General features: G+C 39.1%; 1 protein-coding gene across 11 annotated transcripts in view; it reads right to left on the bottom strand.

Moving 5' to 3' along the window:
- Positions 1-19,921, bottom strand: part of LDB2 (LIM domain binding 2) — a 213,760-nt gene that overhangs the window by 171,803 nt on the left and 22,036 nt on the right. Inside the window, exon 1 of one of the 11 annotated variants that reach the window (XM_017727572.1) lies at positions 1,454-1,522. The exons of the other annotated variants lie outside the window; for them this stretch is intronic. Coding sequence (XP_017583061.1) covers positions 1,454-1,507 — 54 coding nt within the window. The 5' untranslated portion in view covers positions 1,508-1,522. Of the gene's footprint in view, positions 1-1,453; positions 1,523-19,921 lie in introns of those variants that run through there. 11 annotated transcript variants of the gene reach the window in all.

Below are 19,921 nucleotides of genomic sequence, written 5' to 3'. Positions count from 1 at the left end.
CTTTCCAAGCAGATTGCAATGTTTATTTTTCTTGAAGTACATTTCCAACTGTTTTCAACTTGAAAATATTTTCCAAAACCCTCTGGCCCTGCCAGGAGCAAACGTTTTGGTGCCTGTCAGGATTGGGGCTCAGTGCTCAGCTCCTCTCACTTTTCTTGTTCTTCCCCCGTGAAATGGGGAGTTACTGCTTCTTCCCAGCCCTGTTAACCTTGTTTATTTAGATGGAAAACTTGTTGGGAGAGAAACTGTCTCTCACCATATGTATGTAGACTACTCCAAACAATAAGGCCTTTGCCTCTCCAGGCACTATCAGCATTTAAGTAAGTAAGCCAAGTGATGATAATTCTTAGAGAAAAATGCAGGGAAAATAACCTAAAAATCACCAGAATTGACATAAAACTCTCCAGCAGATGGGGGCCTAGCACTCCCTGAGGGCCCTGCTTATGCGAAGACCAGTTACTTGTAAACATTTATAAATTCTGGCAAATATGTACAGACTTCCACAGAAGCAATTACATTCCCCTTCTCTTGCATCAGAGGCAGCTGGTGCTGTCTGAAATACTCCCCATCTTTATGCCATAACTACATACACATATACGTCTGTAAAATGGGTTTCTGTGTGTGCTGATGTGTTGAGGGCTAGGAAGAACTCCCATGAAAAGATGGTTGTAAGAATGATTATTTTTGATTAAAGTATCACCCATGCAAGACACACAAAGCAAAGGTGTTGGCTTACTCAAGTTACATTAGGTCTCTCAGCCAAGTTAAGTTGCACTGCTCATTTTCTGGTAGGGGCATTTTATCCTAAAGTTTGCCTGACAAAATAATGAGAATCTGTTTTCCAAGATACAAAAAGACAAGTTATAATTCCCAGTCAAGTGTTTCAAGTCATAAGTCATTTATACTTATAAATATACTGGCTATTGAATACTGTAATAAAGTAATAAAAATCAGATTCAAATTAACAGACTGTAATAAAATCAAATAGCAAATATAACCCTGTCATGGTGAAAAATTAAAATATTATAGGAAGATAATTATTAAAATTATCTTTACTGATAGCAGCAATCACTAAACAAAATCAGTACTTTAACTCCCATATAACAACTATACCAGCAAAAAGGACACCCAACACGATCACAGCTGCAATAGACAAAAGCCAAAGAAATCTAACCGGAATTAGACACCCGGCTTCCATCTGCTGCTCTGAATGGCTCCTGACCTGACAGAAACCTGTAGCAATGAGGTTTTCATTAGGGAACAAGCACTGAATAACTACCTGAATAAATATGACTTACCTGTAATGGCATATTTCTAGAGAATACAGATGCAAAGAATACAGTGAATACAGATGGTGCACAAAAGTCACCACATAGTCTGAGAATTAAAACTCTGCCTTCGTATATTTGGGAATACATATAATGACAGTGGATAAAAGCAATCAAGTATTTACCTTACACTGCCTAGTGGTGTCTGTCTGTCTGCAGGCTTTGAATCCCTGTCCCATGGCTCCCAGAAAAGCCCTCAGAAGGTTGCAGGGCTGCATCACTGAAGCTGGACTGGCAGCCCCTCAGCTGCAGAGCTGCTGTCAGGGATCAAGCACCTCCTGATCAAGCACACCACCAGCTCAGCCCTTTTTGGCACTGTTAAAAACAAACTTTCCAGCACCCTTCTGATTTTGTACATTCAGCAGCCCCTGCACAGCACGCAATAATCCATCAGAACAACAGGTTGTTATTTCCATGTTCGCATTCCCAGTCCTTGCAGTGCACTGAAGGCTGATGAAGATTTCCCAAAGCATTAAATGTGATCTGAAGAGAAGCACCTTGATTAGAGAGGCACTGAAGAGCAGCAACAGTCATACAACTCTGTCACTCCAAAGAGTGAGGCCTGATGGCTGTTATCTGTTCTCCCACCAAGATGAAGAGGAAATTCACTTGGTATTTCTAAAGTACAGTTTTGCTTAATTATGCTGTCTGATCACTTTAAATGCCTATTTGCACACAAACATTGTACAAATGACCTGCAGGAGAACAAACTAACTGATAAGGGTGACTATGCAGATGGGTTTGCATCCCTTTCAACACAGAAGTTATTTACATCTATTTTGAAACATTTGAAGCATCTGAAGCTGTGCTGTATCCTTGCCTCATGTCTGGATCTAAACTGGATAGTCCAGATTTCAGGCTTTGCATGAAACTCAACTGCATGTCAGTCTGCTTAGAGAACAACTATGCAGATGGGTTTGCATCCCTTTCAACACAGAAGTTATTTACATCTATTTTGAAACATTTGAAGCATCTGAAGCTGTGCTGTATCCTTGCCTCATGTCTGGATCTAAACTGGATAGTCCAGATTTCAGGCTTTGCATGAAACTCAACTGCATGTCAGTCTGCTTAGCCCCCAGCCACTCTGTTCCAGAGAGAAAACAGCCCCCTCAAAGCCAGGGAAAGCACCTAGTGCTGTCCTGCTTTGTGTCCAGATCAGTCTGGTGGGACTTCCCCAGCAAAAAGTAGCCAATGCAGCTGTAAATATGGTGTGCTAAAATTTGCATGTAACTCTTGAGTGTTACTTAACCTGCCGAGGTAATGAGCTGACTGAGTGGAAAGGCAGCAGGGGAGGGTGAGGAAAGCGAGGCAAACAACCACGGCCCCCGAGGTACTGTTGGTACCAGGGGCTGTTGCTCTCCTGAAATAGATGAAGCACGTGAAAAATTGAGGTCAGAGTGGGAAGGCCTGGGGAAGAGCACTGCTAGGAAGGACGGTATAAGAGACAAGGGAACAGCCATGAAGGCAGGAGTAGCCAGAGCAGGGAACACAGCCAGGAATCATGTTGATTACTTATTTTTAAGCAGTCTATAGTTCACAGTTACAAGCTGTGCTTCTACAGACAGACAGTGATGGCTATTGGAAAGTTTGTACTCCAGATATACAGAAAGCAGAATCCTTGAATGGATTCATGTATAACTTATGTAATTTGTTTTCTGTGTAATAGTTCCCCCCTGCATGCTAGAATCTATTTCTTCTAATGCAAGTGATTCTTAGTTTGCTTTCTGGGCTACAAATACAGTCTGCTCAGGGTCCAGAGAAGCTCTCGCTCTCCCTTCCCCCCACGTTCACTCTTATTCCAAGTCAAGCCAGTGTAAGGAATTTTACAAAATGAGGCAGTTATAAAGGAGTCAATATCACATTACATTTACATTTTAGGGAGTTTTAGGAGAGGTATACAAGAGTATTGTTCATCTCAGCTTGTTCTATTTAGGGAGGCTTAGAATAACATTGCAAATGACATGTCTACTCCGATAAAACACTAGAGGGCTTGGATGCCATCTCGCACTTCGGCAGAACAGTAAATACAAAGAGCCTTACTATGGGAATATGAATATTCACTAGCAACAGAGAGAGGTGAATTGTTATGCAAGTGGCAATATCCACTGCATACACTGAAATTCCTCTTGCTTCACTCTAATGCACAATGTTTCTCTGCTTTTAGATGGATGTATCTGGATATACTTTGTGCCGTTAGCATTTTTATAAAATCTGGCATGAACTGATTTAGTTTTAAAAAAACTGAATACCACATTATTTGTAATACATTACATTAATCAGCTTGTTATAAACAGCTCAGAGAAGACATGTTTTTCTACAAGCTTAAATACTTTCCTCTGCAGAAAGTAATTAAATACAAATATGAAAGCTTAGTGAGGTGTAAAGTCTCATATTTGAACTTCAAGTGATGTAATTTTAAACTGACCTAATACTATCTTTAGTCTGATTATTTGAAAGTCTCAATCATAATATTTTTTAAAGTACCTTATAATATTAAGGATCAGAAAATGGGGTTAAGAAATTCCCTGAAATGTGTAAGGGAGGTCCAAGGTCCATATCTGTCTTCAGCTTTGATACTCAGCACAGCTATTACCAAGCCTCCAGGAAGAATTTCAATAAAATAGCAGAAAAACCCTCCACTAGTAGATCTGCTGGAAAAGTGTCCACCAAAGACACTACTTCATCACCTGGACATAGCAGGAAAGCCAAGTTTGAAGTCATACTATAATCACTGGATGGACTTTGCAAAAAAATAAACCATTGAGAATGGGCTAATGGAAGAGAATAATCTGGACAGAGGAAGTAATACAGAAAAAAACCCCAACCCATTACTAAAACACATTATATTATTAACTGTTACCACATAGTATGACAAGGCAAATAAGGAATAATTTAACTGAAGCATTTAGCCATTTCTCCTGCTTGCAACTGTCTGCAAATAGGCTCCTATTATTATTATTACTATTACTCTTCAGAGTTGCTCAATGAACAGTGTATTGAACACATCTCAGCACATAATGTTTGCAACTGCTCACAGGGCATATTCCTTAGATAATTCGTTAGATGCAGTTCAACATTTGCACTGTAGAACAGTCTCTGTAAAGCACAGAATAAAGTTTATGTTCCCTGACTAGCTAATATGAGCTTATAAACAATTTTTACCTGCAACCCATTGCAAAAATAATTTTTTTAATTTAATCTTGGCTCTATCTTCAACAATAGAGTTTTACAAACCTTCACTTCAGCAATTCCTTGGCAACAGAATTTTTCATTGAAAATCATCACAATGTCTACAGTTGAAAAAATAAAAAAGCCTGCAGGTGCATTGTGATGGACTTTGGTCTCTTTACATTTAAATTTGCAATAAACATAAGCCCCAAGAAAAGGCTTCAAGTGTCTTTTTGTTGTGTTAAGAGACAGCAAGGAAAAATACTTCCATAAGTGCATCGAGCCCCTAAAGCCACTTATGTGCCATGTTCTGCACATGGTAGCAAAGCATTCAGAAGTGAGGCAGATAATATTCTACAGAGATGCATTAGAATACTTCTCAATTTAAATTTCTCAAGACCTCCATTACAGCAATAAAGCTCACCCCAGTAATTTTACCCTCCTGAATAGGCTGAACATTAACTAAATCAGAATCAAACCACTGTGCGAAGCTTAAAAAAAAAAAAAAAAGCTAAACCAAAGCTTCTATGAAGGAACAACTTCCAATAACAAACACAACTTTTCTGCTATTCTTTCTGAAAACTATGACTCAAATACATGTAATATTAATGGCTGAAGTTTAATTAATTAAATTACTGTGGTTTTCACCTGTTGCTTCATTATGATTGGTACCATAGTCACTATAAAGCAACTGTAATTTGATTGAAAGGTACTGCAGTACACTGAGATATATAAATACAGAATACTTAAAATTGATTAGTTGTTCATTAATTCATTTTAGCTGATGTTTTAAATAATGGATAATTGTCTTTCTTTAAAATTTCAGCCCATTTTTACTGAACTATCACTGTTTCAATGAAAAATGCGAATGTTGATTTTAAACCTAAATTCGGAATTGAAAAATGATATTGATAGGAAAATATCACAGCAATGCCACTGTGTGTCACAGCCCATGGATAATCAGTGGAGCATAGCGGCGTCTTTACTTGCCATTGGTATTTGGTCCCATGTAGACCTTATTCCACCTTATTATATGCCACAATCCCTGACACCAGCCCTAACGGCCACACCTGTTACATGGATAAGTGTAGGTTTTTAAGACATTTGGATGTGAAAATCATTATATTCTGGGAAAGAAAGGTTCCATCCTGTAAGGTATCATGACCTAGTTCACTAAATTGCTCAGAAGTTGATAGGAAAATTCAGGCAATAGAATTTTAAAGTGGTGTTCTCAAAATACCCTCTGAATTCCTCAGTTACCTTTTGCCACATTTATGTCAACCAGGCTACTTTGGTGCAGTTATCTACATGTGGGCTGCTTTTCTAAATTTCTTGTAGTTTGAGAGAAAGAGATGCTCTGAAGCTGCAATTCATTGTGTCCATTTCAAATGTCCACATTGGAAGAAGAGCTGTTTTCTATGCAAACATGTTTCTCTCCAGTGATCATACATGGAGTCTAGAAAAGTGACTCAGAGGTCACCATCCACATTTGGTCAGGTGAATCCCACTCCTCTTATTTGAAGTCTCCTCTTCTGCACATAATCAGAGCTGTGGTCAGCGTGCTGGGGAGCAGGGCTGGATCCCAGATTTCCTTACTTCAGGTGAGTGCCCTACTCCCTAACCTTTGGCATAGTCTCTTCTCCAGCCCCAACCCTGCTTGGTAAGCACAGATGTAGCTCTCTGGGTCCATTTGCTCAGCATAAGCAAGAGAGCTGAGGAACCTCTTCATCACCAGCACCTTAAACAAAGAAGTAAATTTAGGCTAGAAAGGGATAAATGGCTGTTCCAGGAAGAATTTGAACCAACAGCCCTAATGAAGTGTTCCCCTGAAGACCAAAGCAAAGAGAAGATTTACAGCTCCTGGTTTTGCTCCTGTCTTTCTTGGTGACTAGGGTGGCAGGTTCCCTGTAGAGTGTCCTGGATGCTGTAAATCCCGTTTTGAGAGTGTGGCTAAGCAGCACAGATGAGCCTGTCCAACAGTGCCTTGTGTCAAAATGAGCAGCCTTTCAGTCTCCTGCTTTTGGGTTCATCTAACTCCTCTGTGGGCCAGGTAAGCCATTCACCTGGCAAAACACTGCAGGGATTTGTCTGTTGGTTTCCTGTGGTAGCTTTCTGTTTCTTTAGCAAGGCCAATCAATTTGTGGAGGAGTTCAAGTTGTGCCATTGCAACTGCAAGAGTGGGAATGGCTGGAGGGAGACCCCCTTGACAAGAACCAGGAGCTTAAGAGGTCATTTATGGAACAGCCCAGCCAGGAACAGGGCTAAGTGAGCTCCATCATTCATCCCCCCCCTCATTCCTTCACATTGCCCTCCAGCCTGCACTCAGCCCCTTCTTCCCCCACTTGTGCTGCAGAGGCACCACACAATCATTGCAGCTGGCTGATGTTTGTTCACTTTCCAGCCCATTTCTGTGAATTGATTCCAGTTAAAACCAGAAGCCATCTTGTTTATAAGAGGAAATGATTTCTCAGAGAGGAGATAGAGACCAAACAAGAGTTAAATGGGCATAGCCTTCAGCTGAGGCTAAGGAGTGATCCATTTGCTCTGGATACACAACTGCAGTCCCAAGTAGGACAGAAAGAAAATGAGCATCACTGGGCCTCCCTCCTGGCTGTCTTCCTTCCACAAGGAAGAAGGAATGATGGAGTACTCAATGCTATGTAGGACTGAGCTCAAAATACTATTACCTAGCCTGACCAATTTTGGCATATTTTTCCATTTTTACCACTAGAAACCACAAGACATCCATCCTCTAACAATTAAATACAGTTAGCATGAGAAATTACATATTTCTTGGCAAAGCAAGTACCCTGGAAAGTTAAACTGGATTTTATTTCACAGAAACATGCCATCCATACACTTGTTAAAATTCAAGTGAACTATAACTAGCTCTTGCATTAGCATTTAGGAGCTGACTTAAATTTACAGGAAAGCACCCCTAAACAGAGAAGAATATTATGTGCTGTTTCAAATGTTTTAAAATCTGGTTGAATTTAAAAAACTGTGATGACAGCTATAAATATCTACTATGTCATAATTCTGAAATGGGCAGTTATGCAGCTTTGAACAAAATGCAGTCACCTCAGCTTTTCTGGATGATTTATTTTATCTTATTACAGACTACTTACACCCTGCTCTACTGGGTGTTTTTTCATCTAGCAGAAAAACATATTGTTAGCTATATTTATGAAAGTGTATACATATGCATATTATATATATATACATACATACATGCATATGTGTGTATATATATATTGATGAATCAAAATCTGAAAATTTAACTCTTTGGACCCTTAAATATTTTTAGCTGTACCAACTGTAAGTTTTCTGGATAACACTTAAACACTTAATGCATGAAACTACATCAAATACACAATTATTAAAAAACAGTTTTGAAAGTTAATTCAAATAAGGAGACTAATTTGGATTTAGATGGAAACAACCATGACAACTTTTAATCTGTGTTCTAAATTATTTTCAAAACTACATTGTTAGCTGCTGTTGCTGATATACTGCTCTGAGTACACCAAGTATCTCATCTTCCACTTAAGACTGAAATATTTTCCAACCAGGAACCTTCTGTGTGATAGTAACTTTTGTTTCTTAAATTGTGTGGTAAAAGCAAAAAAAAAAAAAAATTGTTTCTTTTCTTTTTTTTCCAAATTTGTAGCTGATGTGAGATTTCACTGGAGACCTGAGAAATTCCCAGGAATCTATAGTTTTGGCAGGTCTCTGGCTACTACAGGAAAACCTGAAGAGATGCATAATGCAAAATTTTGCACATTTTCTCTGGCAGTGAACACAGCATTTAAGTAGTCTCTATCATCACAGAATCCATGAAAACAAAAATTAGAAATAATTAATTGAAATTCCTTAGAAAGAAGGAAAAAAATCAAGCCAAAAATATTTGCATTTGACACACACAAACCCAATCAAATTAGTCTTTCATTTTCCTCAGTTGGTCTATCTGGAATCTTTCCCTGATCTGGGAAAGTTACACAAATGTTTCTTCTGGCATATGGAAAAAAGGCAGGGCAGGCAACAGGGATAAGCTCAAAGAAAAAGTCACCATCTTCAGTGAGAGCAGTATCTTATGCCTGCTAACAGTGTTTCTTGGGAGCTGCAGCTTCTCCCTGCTCTTCCAGCTTCACAAGCACTAATTTTGTACGCTATGAGTCACAGAGATGAAAAGTGTGGGCACTGCTCTGTAGCAAAGAGCATGCAGTGGAGACAGGATTTTATTCCTCCTAAGAATTAAACTGGGACAGGGGAAGAGAAAAGCATCCCAAAATTGGAATTTGGAAAGACACAGGCTGTTCATACAGAGGGAAAAAAAGGTGAGAACTGGCAGACAAATTACAGTCAGAAGCTTGAAGATTTGAATCTGTGTGCGAGTGTAGGTGCAAACTACTGCAGTTTTTTTGGCTTGGCTCAGAAAAGCAGTGAGCTGATGGATGAAAAATCATAACTGAAAAGACAACAAAAAGATATAAACAGGCAACAACAACAAAAAAACCATCAAAGGAAACCAAAGTGGAAGCAGTCAAGAAGACAAAAAGCAGGGAAAGGAGGTGACTTGGGGTTGGTGCTAGAAATAACTTAGGGGAAGCTAATATAATAGCAACAATTCCTCTAAAAAATCCTTTCTCAGGAATCATTTGCCAAAACAAACAACATTTCTGAGGATTAAAAAAAAAAAAAAAGGAAATGAGGATACTAGTTCTCTGTCACACATTTGAAGAAAAAATAGAATGACCAGCAGAGGAGGCCACTTGCCTCAAGAAAGATGTGCAGGTAGAAAGGAAGAACGTGATCCCTAGGTCAAGGAAAGTAACCCACCCAAATCAGCTGAAAGCAGCCCCTTCCTCGAAATACATCTCGGTGAGCTCAAAAATTTATGGTCATGAAAAGAAACTGGTCAATACAATCCAGGAGACAACTACCACAAAGATACAAGCTATTTTTGCAGAACTTTGTCCACAGTATTAAAAACTTTTCCACCTAGTCAAAATAGCTTGTAATACTGCCTTGCAGGACAAAGTTTAGCAGCATACACTTATTTCCAGTAATTCTCTAGCACGTTCTTAATGGTATAAATAGCCTCCTTCAAACTTGTTTAGTCCAATGTTAAGGCTGTGTCCAATGTTAGTTGTGTCCAGTATGCTGATACCTGTGATTCCCTGAACAGCCATCCTTAAATGAGGGAATTGCATAATGTAATTGCCTGTACCACAAACAGTTGCTCTAAAATAGCATAATATTTTAGAAGGGAACTGAATTCTTGTTTAGCCACCCTGAAGGTAAATAGTGAAATAATGAAAAACCTTCATTTTTGAAGTAGAAGTTGACCAAATATTCTGCAATTTTGTAGCAAATAAAAACTTTTAAAAAGGGTATTTCCTTAGTAGGACTGCTTTGTAATACTGATGAATTGATATTTGCTAGACAAAAATAGCCTCTGTGTCTGAGAGAATGAGCAAGAAAGCAACCAACTTCCCTCCCCCACCCCTTTGTTATCCATTTCTAGATCTACAGCCACTGCAAGCACAGCATCTCCTGTATCCTCCTATACCTTCCTGACTCCATACAGGATATCCACTCCAAGGCAGCCTGATTTCCTAAAACAAAATGTTTCAAGATTCTTGTATTTATTATATCTGTCTATAAAATGCCTTTCTGCAAAACAACGTGCTCTCCCAAAGCCGGGACAATGGCCAGGGCATCTCCTTGGTACCAGAAAAACACACGTGCAGAAACCTACATTTAAGCAAATACCAGACTATGTGAGTGAGGCTGGTAAGAATCTAGAGATATATATACACATCCTAAAATTTAGTTTTTCACTTGATCTGATTCACATACACGAGAAGTCTCTGTTCCCTACTGACAAAACAGGAAATTATAGTCCTAAATTTGGTGCTTAAAATTAGGCAGTATGAGCATCCTTGTAGCCGTCAAGAAACTACACTATTATTCTTCCATCCAGTTTAAAATGCTCATCTCTTGCAGACTTACCCAGGGCCACCCTGCCAGCTCTCTTATTAATCTAGAGCAGTTCTGCCAGCCACACTGAGCATGGGCATTGCCATCTCCAGCAGGGCTTTGCAGGGCAGGCTTATGCAAGTAGCAAGACCAGCATCCACACTGGGATAAACTGCAACTAATCACTTAGTGCTCGCAGATGGATTATGAGAATTAAATAGTTAAGGCTTTCATAGCATTTTCAACATATCTATGGCACTACAGCTCTGCACAGAACATCGCAGAAATGCCTTTTCCAATAAAAAGCAATCATGCTGCATGTTTACAAGAAGTCCCCACAAGGCTTCCTCTCATCTTCCTACTTTAATGTATTCAGCATCTCCAGTAACACTGCAAGGCAACACCTCCTTTCTGGATTAAAAAAAAAAAAAAAAAAAAGCCGGGAGGAATAAGCTGTTTTAGACATCTGCAGTCATACCTACTGCCTTGAACAGTTCCTTCTATATAAGGTGAGGTATATTCTGGGTATGGGTGATGAAAAGCCTTTTGTAGAAAGGCTAAAATACGTGACCTAATCAACTGCATTTTGCCCTCTCTATATATAATTCAGTAGCATTAAATGCAAGGAAAGAGTATCACTCAAAGTACAGTATCACAGAATCACAGAATGGGTAAGACTGGGAGGGATCACAGTGGGTCATCTGGTCCAAATTCCCTGGTCAAGCAGGGCCATCCTAGAGCACGTGGCACAGGATTGCATCCAGATGGTTCTTGAGTATCCCCAGTGAGGGAGACTCCACAACCTCTTCCATGTGTGGTCACTGCACAGTAAAGAAGTTCTTTCTCATGTTCAGGTGGAACTTCCTGGGCATCAGTTTTTGCCCATTGCCTCTTGTCCTATTGCTTGGCACCACTTAGAAGAGACTGGCTCCATCCTCTTAACACCCATCCTTGAGATACTTACATGATTCATGTATTCTCTTCATCTACTTGAAAGGAGGTTTTGATAGATTACCTAAGCTCTGTGAGTCTATCAAAAATATAGTCTTACTATTCATTAACCTCAAGGACAGAACAATTAACAGTGCTGGAAGGAGCAGAAATACAGATTCTCCTTTTCTAGTTTGCTTAACTTGTAAATCCGTCTTATTAATGTCACGTAATTTTGCACAAGTAGATAGAAAAACATTCATAAAAATAATCTTTTGTATTAAGATATTAAAAACATATCAACCAGACAATACAAATCATGGCTAAGAAACATCCTTCTGTCAAAAGAAAAAGAAACCAACCAGTTTATTCTGACAGTTTCTGCGGATCTTTGATATCAAAGTCTTTTTATAAGACACTGACATTCATCAAGTGGATGTTTGTCAAAGTACATTTTCCAGATGTCTAAATAAAACTGGTTTACTTTGATGAGTTTTATACTGATAGCTAAAGGTAGAATACAAGCGTTGTTTCTATTTGCAGCTCTTTACTTCAATGGCTGGTAAATTTGCTTTAATGCTCCATCTATTTTTGTTGTGTTTTTTGAAAATTAATTTTTAAAAACCTTATAAAATGATGAAATCCCTCACTGTATACTTCAGAAAAAAATCCCAAAACTCTCCTCTGGCTTGCACATTTGCAACAGCAGAAGTAGCCAGTTGTGAGGATCAGATGGCACAAGGTGGTCACAGCAGAGGACAAACTCCAGGGCATGTAATGAAGAGTTTAACCCTGTTCGTTTGAAATACAGGGAAGCCCTGGCATTGATTTCAACAGCAGGAGGACTAGCCCCACTGAGAAAGGCTTTGCTCAAGACAATCAGCAGCCCCATGCCCCACAGCCCCACATGCTGAGGGGCAGGGAGCTGACCTGCACACCTGCACTGACACTAGTGTTCTTCCTGCACATGTTTTGGGTGCACAGAACATCTCCATACATTCCACGGAAGTCCCTCCTGTCTGTCTTCTTTAATTCCGTTTGGTCTGGAGGCAAGTTTTGGCCTGTAAGACATTTTTTTTTTTTAAATTCACAATATATACTATGAAAATTAACCTTCTTCTGAAAACTTTTCTTTTTTTCAGCGGTTCACAAGTTCCTTTGTTACACAGATCAAATAAAACACAACATTTATTTTAAAACTTAGTGGAAGACATTGCTGTACAAAGTAAATCTACTTACAAAGGTAGCAAACTGTATCATCAATAGTTACATTTCACAAACTAATCCAAATAGTTTTAAAAAGAGGGTTGCTGTGCCCAGCATTTTTTATAAATATTTATCTCAGTTTACATAAACCAGGATTTAGGGAATGGAAAAAAAGCAAAGCCATTTCCATGTGGTGACATTTTTACTCTATTTTCACTGTATTTATAATTTAACTGATGAGGATAAATTGACTTATTCTTCATTAGTAGCCAGTCAGAAAAAAAAATAACTTGGCTGCTAAGTACAGGCTGAAGCATAAATAACCCTGCAAAATGCCTGTGGAAATTAACTGAGTGAGCTGAGCTAAAAACAAGGGACTAGAAAGAATTCCCTATCTGTAAGGAGAGCATGAAGTAACTGTGTGTATGTGTGTTGATGGGAACCACAGCGAGGCCCTGTGGACCCCAGCATGACACACACACCAGAGAGGCTCCTCCTTGCACAGCAAGAATTTCTTTGCACCCTGATGTCACAGCCAGTTCCTAATCCATGCTGCACCTCCCAGAGACATGCTTGCAGAGCACTGCAGTGATGGGGTATTTTATCTAAATACCATTCCTAAACAGATAAAAGTGGCCTTACTCTAGGCAAGCCTTACTCTAAAGCTACAACTCCTGTGCTGCTGCAGCCTTGGCTAGAGAGCTGCCCCAGCTCCACCCTACCCAGAGAACAGAGGGCGACAGTAAAACACATCCATGATGCACAGAGAATAGGAGGATGTCCGTAAAGGCACACATACAACCCCAAAAGTTCACATGTAGGGGACTACATGTGCATTTTGAACAGCATGAGAGCTTTTCCCAAGTCACATGCACTTTGAAAAGCATTATTGGCAAATCAAGCTGTTTCATGAATACTGAAGTCCCAGAGAATCATAAAAGCTAACTTAAAGTAGTTTTTTCTTAAGAAGAAACAGATGAACAACCTTCTCATTTAAGCACAGTTAGTTTATGAGATATGAATTTACAGAATTAAGTAATTTTTTGTCTTTGTCCTGCTGGAGTAACACTTGCACTAGGAAATTAGGCAATTTTAAAGTTACAAAGCAGTATTTTAGCTGAAGAGCTGTAAAACTGAGTGTCATAAAGGGAGTTGTTAAGATTCATTTTTAATCAGATATAAATTTAACAAAAAAATTACTTTATTTTCATTTGGCACAGGATCCAGTCTGCAGCAGTCAGTTATCTCTGTCGCCTGGAAGGAACTCTGGGTAAGTCACAGGAAAAAGGTGGGAGCATTGTCGTGGTTTCCTGATGGCCAGAACACTGCAGTATTGTTTTGCTTTGCTTTTTTCCTTTATTTTTTTTAATTTTTTTTTTTTAAAGAAGGGGTTATCACATCATGTCATAATTATTTCTGCAACATCCTCTTTCCATACAGGAGCTGATGCACTATTTATTGACTTTGAAAACTGCATCAATATGTATGTGCAACTCAGTACTCTCAAATCTAAAAACAAAGTCTAATCACCCAGCAATGTTGCTTTTTAAAGATACTTCTTGCACAGCTTTGTATGCTATTTCACTAAAAATTCCATTTTAGACTGGTTTTTTTTATTTTTAAGTAGTATCTTAAAGTTCCAACTATTTCACTTTTTGTCAAGATGCATTATTGCCTCAGTTTTACTGAAGCACAGAATTCTATCATTTACCTATAAAAGAGCTGAGGTATTTATCAGCAAATTAAATGTCTCCTGAAGAGGTCCAGGAGACTGTATAAACAAGAGTTTACAGAAAGCTAACAGGCATACAGGCTTTACACAAGCTCTGAGCAGAGACACACGTTGCCACACACTAAACCTGAAAAGATACAGGGAAGGAATAGGCAGTGCATGTTACATACAATTACTGTGGGTCATGTTGCCTGCTTCTCTCCCCTAATATTTGCAGAGGACATACAAAGCTAAAAATTAATATAGTACTTTAAGGCACATTTTCTTTTAACAGCGTCAATGACATTTTCTCTCAGGCTCTAGGGGTTAATTGAGCTTTGTTTTTTTGGGTTGTTTTTTTAAGAACTGAAGCATGGGGAGAATCCATGTGATTCAATAGAATTTCAATATTTTACTGTTGAATTGCAATCTGTGATGAGGACTGCTGCTCTGAGTAGGGGAGAGATCCAACACTTGAGGAGTATAACAGATCCAACATTCGACATATTCCTTTAATGTGTGAAAAACTGCCTTGTTAGCGAGAACAGATTCAATATTTCAGTGCAGTATGAACATTATGGCCAAGATATTTAAATCTGACTGCTGAAACTTACAACTAAGTCTGAATTAGACATTTCAAATTAAAGTAGCCAGATTTAAGAAAAAAAAACACTAAACAAAAAAATCAACTAAACAAAAACTCAAATATAAACACAACAGAAAACTAACAAAACCAATTAACATGATCCAGAGGTGGCCTAGAGAAGGAGGGTAAAGGCCGAGGCACGTAGTGTAACAGATCTTCAAACATGATCAACAGGCTGAAGGTTTCAGTAGGGATGCCTGAAAGGGACCATTGGAATAAAATTTCTATAGAAATTTCCTCCTGCTTTTTCTTTATCACTCTGGATTGTTTAATGAAGGATCATAGCAGGATTACATGGTTGATTCTATGTCTTCCTCCTTCATAATCTGTCATCCAGTGCTGAAGGAGGAAGCTGAATTTAAAATGCTCCTGTATGGCAGGTGCCTTTCTGGTTTCTATTGGTCAGCTATGGATTCCCTAATAAATCTGCCCAGTGTAGCATCAGCAATTTATCAACTCTTATCGACAAAGACAAGCATGTTAAATAAAATTACACACCCAGAATTTTCCTCAGTTCTTTGTATGTTTTAGGAGTCTAATTTCAAAACTAACAAACATTATTTATTGCCACAGGAATGGTTTTACTGCATATTCCCCACGTCCAAATGAACAGGTGTTGTTCTACCTGGGGAATGCTGAGTGCTGATTAGTGATCAGGCTGGTTTATCGTGATATTTATGGGTTTACCCTAATAATTATGGGATTACAACCACTCTCAGAAGAGGAAAACCTCCTGTGGGAATGGAGAGTTCAAATAGTCCACCATGGGGAGAAGGGTTAAGCTGAATCATGCACGAGAAAAAGAGCTTGGACTAGCATTTCTATGTAGTGTTATTTTAAACACACACACACTAATAAATACTAATAGACTGTAGAAAATGTGGCATGTGTGAGGGAATTATATTTATTATTTGAATGAACTTCAGTCTGCATGCAACTTTTGTGAACATAAATAAATGTTTGCTGAAATTACTAAAGCAGGAGAGCTATTTTCTGGATCATCCTCCTGAACTATTAAGCCAAAGTTAACATGTAGATAGGATGAAAATGTCTAAACTGTGTTATTCAGTGTACCAAATAACTGCCTGTAACTGAGTCATGTTAAGCTTTTGGTACTTCTATTCTTGGTCTCTGAGGCCAAAAGGATCAAGGCAGCATCTCAGTCAACAAGTAATGGCCAACATTGTTTTCAGCCACATGAAAATAGAAGTGGTCAGGAAACACTTCTTTTTCTCACCATCAGCAGTTTTGCTCCAAATACTGCACAGGTTACTTCACACTCACATAAGAATTCTCTGCTATCACAGCACACAGAGATTTCTATACAAAGATAAATGGTTCTTGGGCTGTATAAATCAGCTTTCCATTTCTTTCATGCTATCACTTAAAATTATGGAGGTGGAGAAGGGCGGGCTTAAAACTTTCCATTCCAAGTGAAGTCTCATCAGCACCAGGGAGTTTCAAGTTTGAACAGTGCAGAGTTCAACAGAAAATGCAGACAAGATAACCAAATTCAGATAATATACCCAAAATGTAGAGAGTATAACCAAAGTTTGGGTGTATGGAGACTGTTTAGAGAGTCACAGTAACATTAAACAAATACAAACAGTTATCAGATGAGGGGCTTTGCCACCCAATCAGACTGTTATGGTCATGGAGAGGACCCTATCACAGGGAGGGAGTCATGTGGAACGAACTGCCTCTGATACTGTGTTACAGTTTAGAACAAATATGCGAACCAAATCCAAAGTCTAAAGGAAAATGGGAGAATAGAGACAAGTCTAGGTTGAAAAAGCCTCAGCAAAGGCAAGAGATGACACCATTGAAAAAAGGAAGGCTTTTTATTCTGTGGCAGCAAAAGAAGCCTAGTAAGAGGTGGACACCTGTTATTTTCTGTCCTGTTCTTTTTTTTTTTTTTTTTTTAATTGGATGAACAATTTTTGCAGTCTGAATCCCAAGATGAAGATTATAGCAAATATTCTGACTGTTGTATTCATAGTACAGGTGAATAGTTGTGCACGTTCTCAGGATCTAACTTTCAGCCTGGTAAAGCTGTTCCTTGTGAAAGTTGTTCTCTTTCCCATGGGAAATTCCCGTGGGAATTCAAGGAAATTCAAACTCTATCAGAAAATAAGAGGAAGACAAAAGCCCTCAACCATTCTTTCTTCCTTTCCAGAACTCCCAAAATATCTAAATTTGAAGTATTTTTAAAGCCACAGCAGAGCCAAAGACATTCAGTTTGGAAACCACTATGTTGTCAAGGGGAAAAGGAAATGAAACACAGTAAGGGAAGGGGATGCAGAAAGACAACAAGATTCAGTACAGATATCAATCACCAGCTAGCACTGGAGCATCCTGTGCATTGACAGCTTCTAAAGACATCAGGTTTTCTGAACCAAAGGTGAGAGAAACCAAGGAAGGGTTAAAAAATAGAGAGAAAAAAAGAGAGAAAAATAAATAGAGAGGTTGGAAAGAGAGTTCTCAAATGCCAGGCATTTTGCTTCCAAAAAGACATAAAGCAGATATGGATGAATACTGTACTACAAAAACTGAGAAAGTAAAGAGCTTGTATGGCCAGATATCAAGCAACATATGTGGTAAATTGGTCATGCCTGAGGAAGTCCTTCAAAACTAACACAGTTCTCAGATTTATTCCAATAGTAAATTTTGACCCCTGATATTTTTAGGCCCCGCTGTTTTCTGTTCTAGCAACAATGTGCCCATAGTTCTGGCAGCAATTCATACTGCAAATACTCCCTATATTAAGAATCCTGTCAGAATCACTAAGCACAGTGGAAACATCATGCCTAATGCTGCCTTGTTACACTTAGTTGTGTCACTCTTGCTGTTTGTATGGAGGGTTGGAGTGGACATATAGTGCACAGACGTATTATCTTCTTAAAGAATAAATGCAAACCCCCTGCATTTCACACACTCTGGAAAGCTTAACACAACCTAGGGCATGAGGATGGAGTATTTCTTTGATCTGACCGTGCAACCAGCAGGTCTGACATGTTTGAGCCAGTGGTGTCTCCTGCCTTAATGAGGCAGATTGGTCCTGTACCCTACAGTCCCCTGGCTGTGAGCTTCTCAGCACCACCCTTTCTTTCCTCTTCTACTTCCCTTCTTCCATCCAAACCATCTCAGGGGATTAAAAGGTGAAACCTCTCAGAGCTGTCATGGACACTGCTAAAATGTTTTTGAGCTAAATACATAAACATGTATTGTCAGCAGTGGATTTTTAATTTTTCTTTCCCTCACAAATATTTTCAGAGTCACTTTCTGGTACATGAGTAGTCTACTAGAAGGATTCTGCTAAAGTCACTGCCTTTGGGAGAAGGTACTACACAGCAACCAACTGCAGCAAAGCTGAGGCCTGCCCTCAGCTATACAACTTCCGCCTTGCATATTTGCCCATACAGTTTCGTGTATGACTTGCTCTACACTGGTTTGTAGAGAAAACGAACTCATCTTCCTTTACTATTAGGCCTTTCACATAGTTCTCTGTACTCTAGTCCATTCCTATGGGGCTTCATGAGAGAAAAATACACGACCTCTTGCTACTGCAATAAGTCCTTCTCAGCAGGTCTGACTAGCCTTTTAAAGCTCCTCTATCTGATCGTGTCATCGAGCCTCTTCCTGATCAGTCTGCTTCATACATCTCACCTCTTCCCTGCCTCACTTCTGCACCCAGCCACTTAGAGCCTTCCTTTCCTCTTCTGAGTTGTGCCAATGACCGGGAAGGGAAGCTGGCAAGTGAGCATGCAACCACCACAAAGCAGGAAGAAAGCAACAATGGAGATGAAATCCACCCATCCAGCTAAGTTACAAAACCATATTGTTAACCATCCTGCCTCCCTGACCCCATTTAAGTTTCCTTACAAGGAAAGAACAAACTAACTGTTTCCATCCCTGGTGGGGAAGGAAGAGAGAGATATGATTGTTGTTGTGACACTTGGGAAGTACTCACGTACAATGGCAATGAGTATTAACACAAGATCCTAGGCAGGCAGATTAAGATGTTCTTCAAAATTTGTTTCACTGTAAGAGAGTGATATGCCAGCCCATCAATGAGCTCTGAGCAGGGGCACAAGAGTAGTTAGATGGGCTGGAAGAAGCATGTGATTCATTTGTTAAAGTTTCACTGTCAGCATTGAGATCTTCACTCCTTCCATTCATCCAACTTATTTCTTAAAATTTCATGCCATGAAGAAGGCTTGCATGCTTGTGCTAGCTTGTGACACCCTAAAAAACAAAACTGCAAAGCCTTTTCTGACATGCCAGCCTGTGAGAGCACTGACATGTGAGAAAGTGTTCAGTCTATAGATGCTCTTTCTGAGTTTCTATGCATATTTCACTCACTGTCTTTGAGAATTTAAACAGATAATGTCTGGCAGTTCAATCAGGCATCCAGACCTTTTTTGCCTTTTTTTGTGTGTGTGTGTGTCTGTGTCTGTGTGTGTGCGGGTGATGATGATCATTTTAAGTCTTTGTTTAGTACTTTCATCAATTAGCAAACAAACTTGGGAGCTACAATCACAGTTAAAGAAGTTCAATGGATCTGTGTTGAGATCTCTAAGCCTGCATATTAGGACAGAAGACAGTGAACTGGTTTATTTATAATCCAGATACTGCATGATGGAGGTAGTGTTTAAAATATGACAGTGAAACCACACAGTGCATCAGTTTTTGTTTTTGTATATGCAGACACCTAAAAATTCTAAACAGAAGATACGCTAGCATCTGTAAGGCAAATAAAGGCTTCCAACAGGGAGATTTTCTTCCTAGTTTCCTTTTATGAAACCCTTATCAGTAGTCCTGCCAACCAGTCAACCAGTCCCAGAAAATCTGTCCAAGAAATCTACCACAAACAGAAGAAAGGGAAAAAAAGAAAAAAAAAAAAAAAAAAGAAGAAGTATTCCTATATTTTCACTACCAGGTAGAAAACAC

The sequence above is a fragment of the Corvus brachyrhynchos genome, unplaced genomic scaffold, assembly GCF_000691975.1.
Source record: "Corvus brachyrhynchos isolate BGI_N302 unplaced genomic scaffold, ASM69197v1 scaffold80, whole genome shotgun sequence".
NCBI classification, from domain to species: Eukaryota; Metazoa; Chordata; class Aves; order Passeriformes; family Corvidae; genus Corvus; species Corvus brachyrhynchos.
Note: the sequence above shows the minus strand (reverse complement) of the source record. Positions and strands in the feature narration are given on the sequence as shown.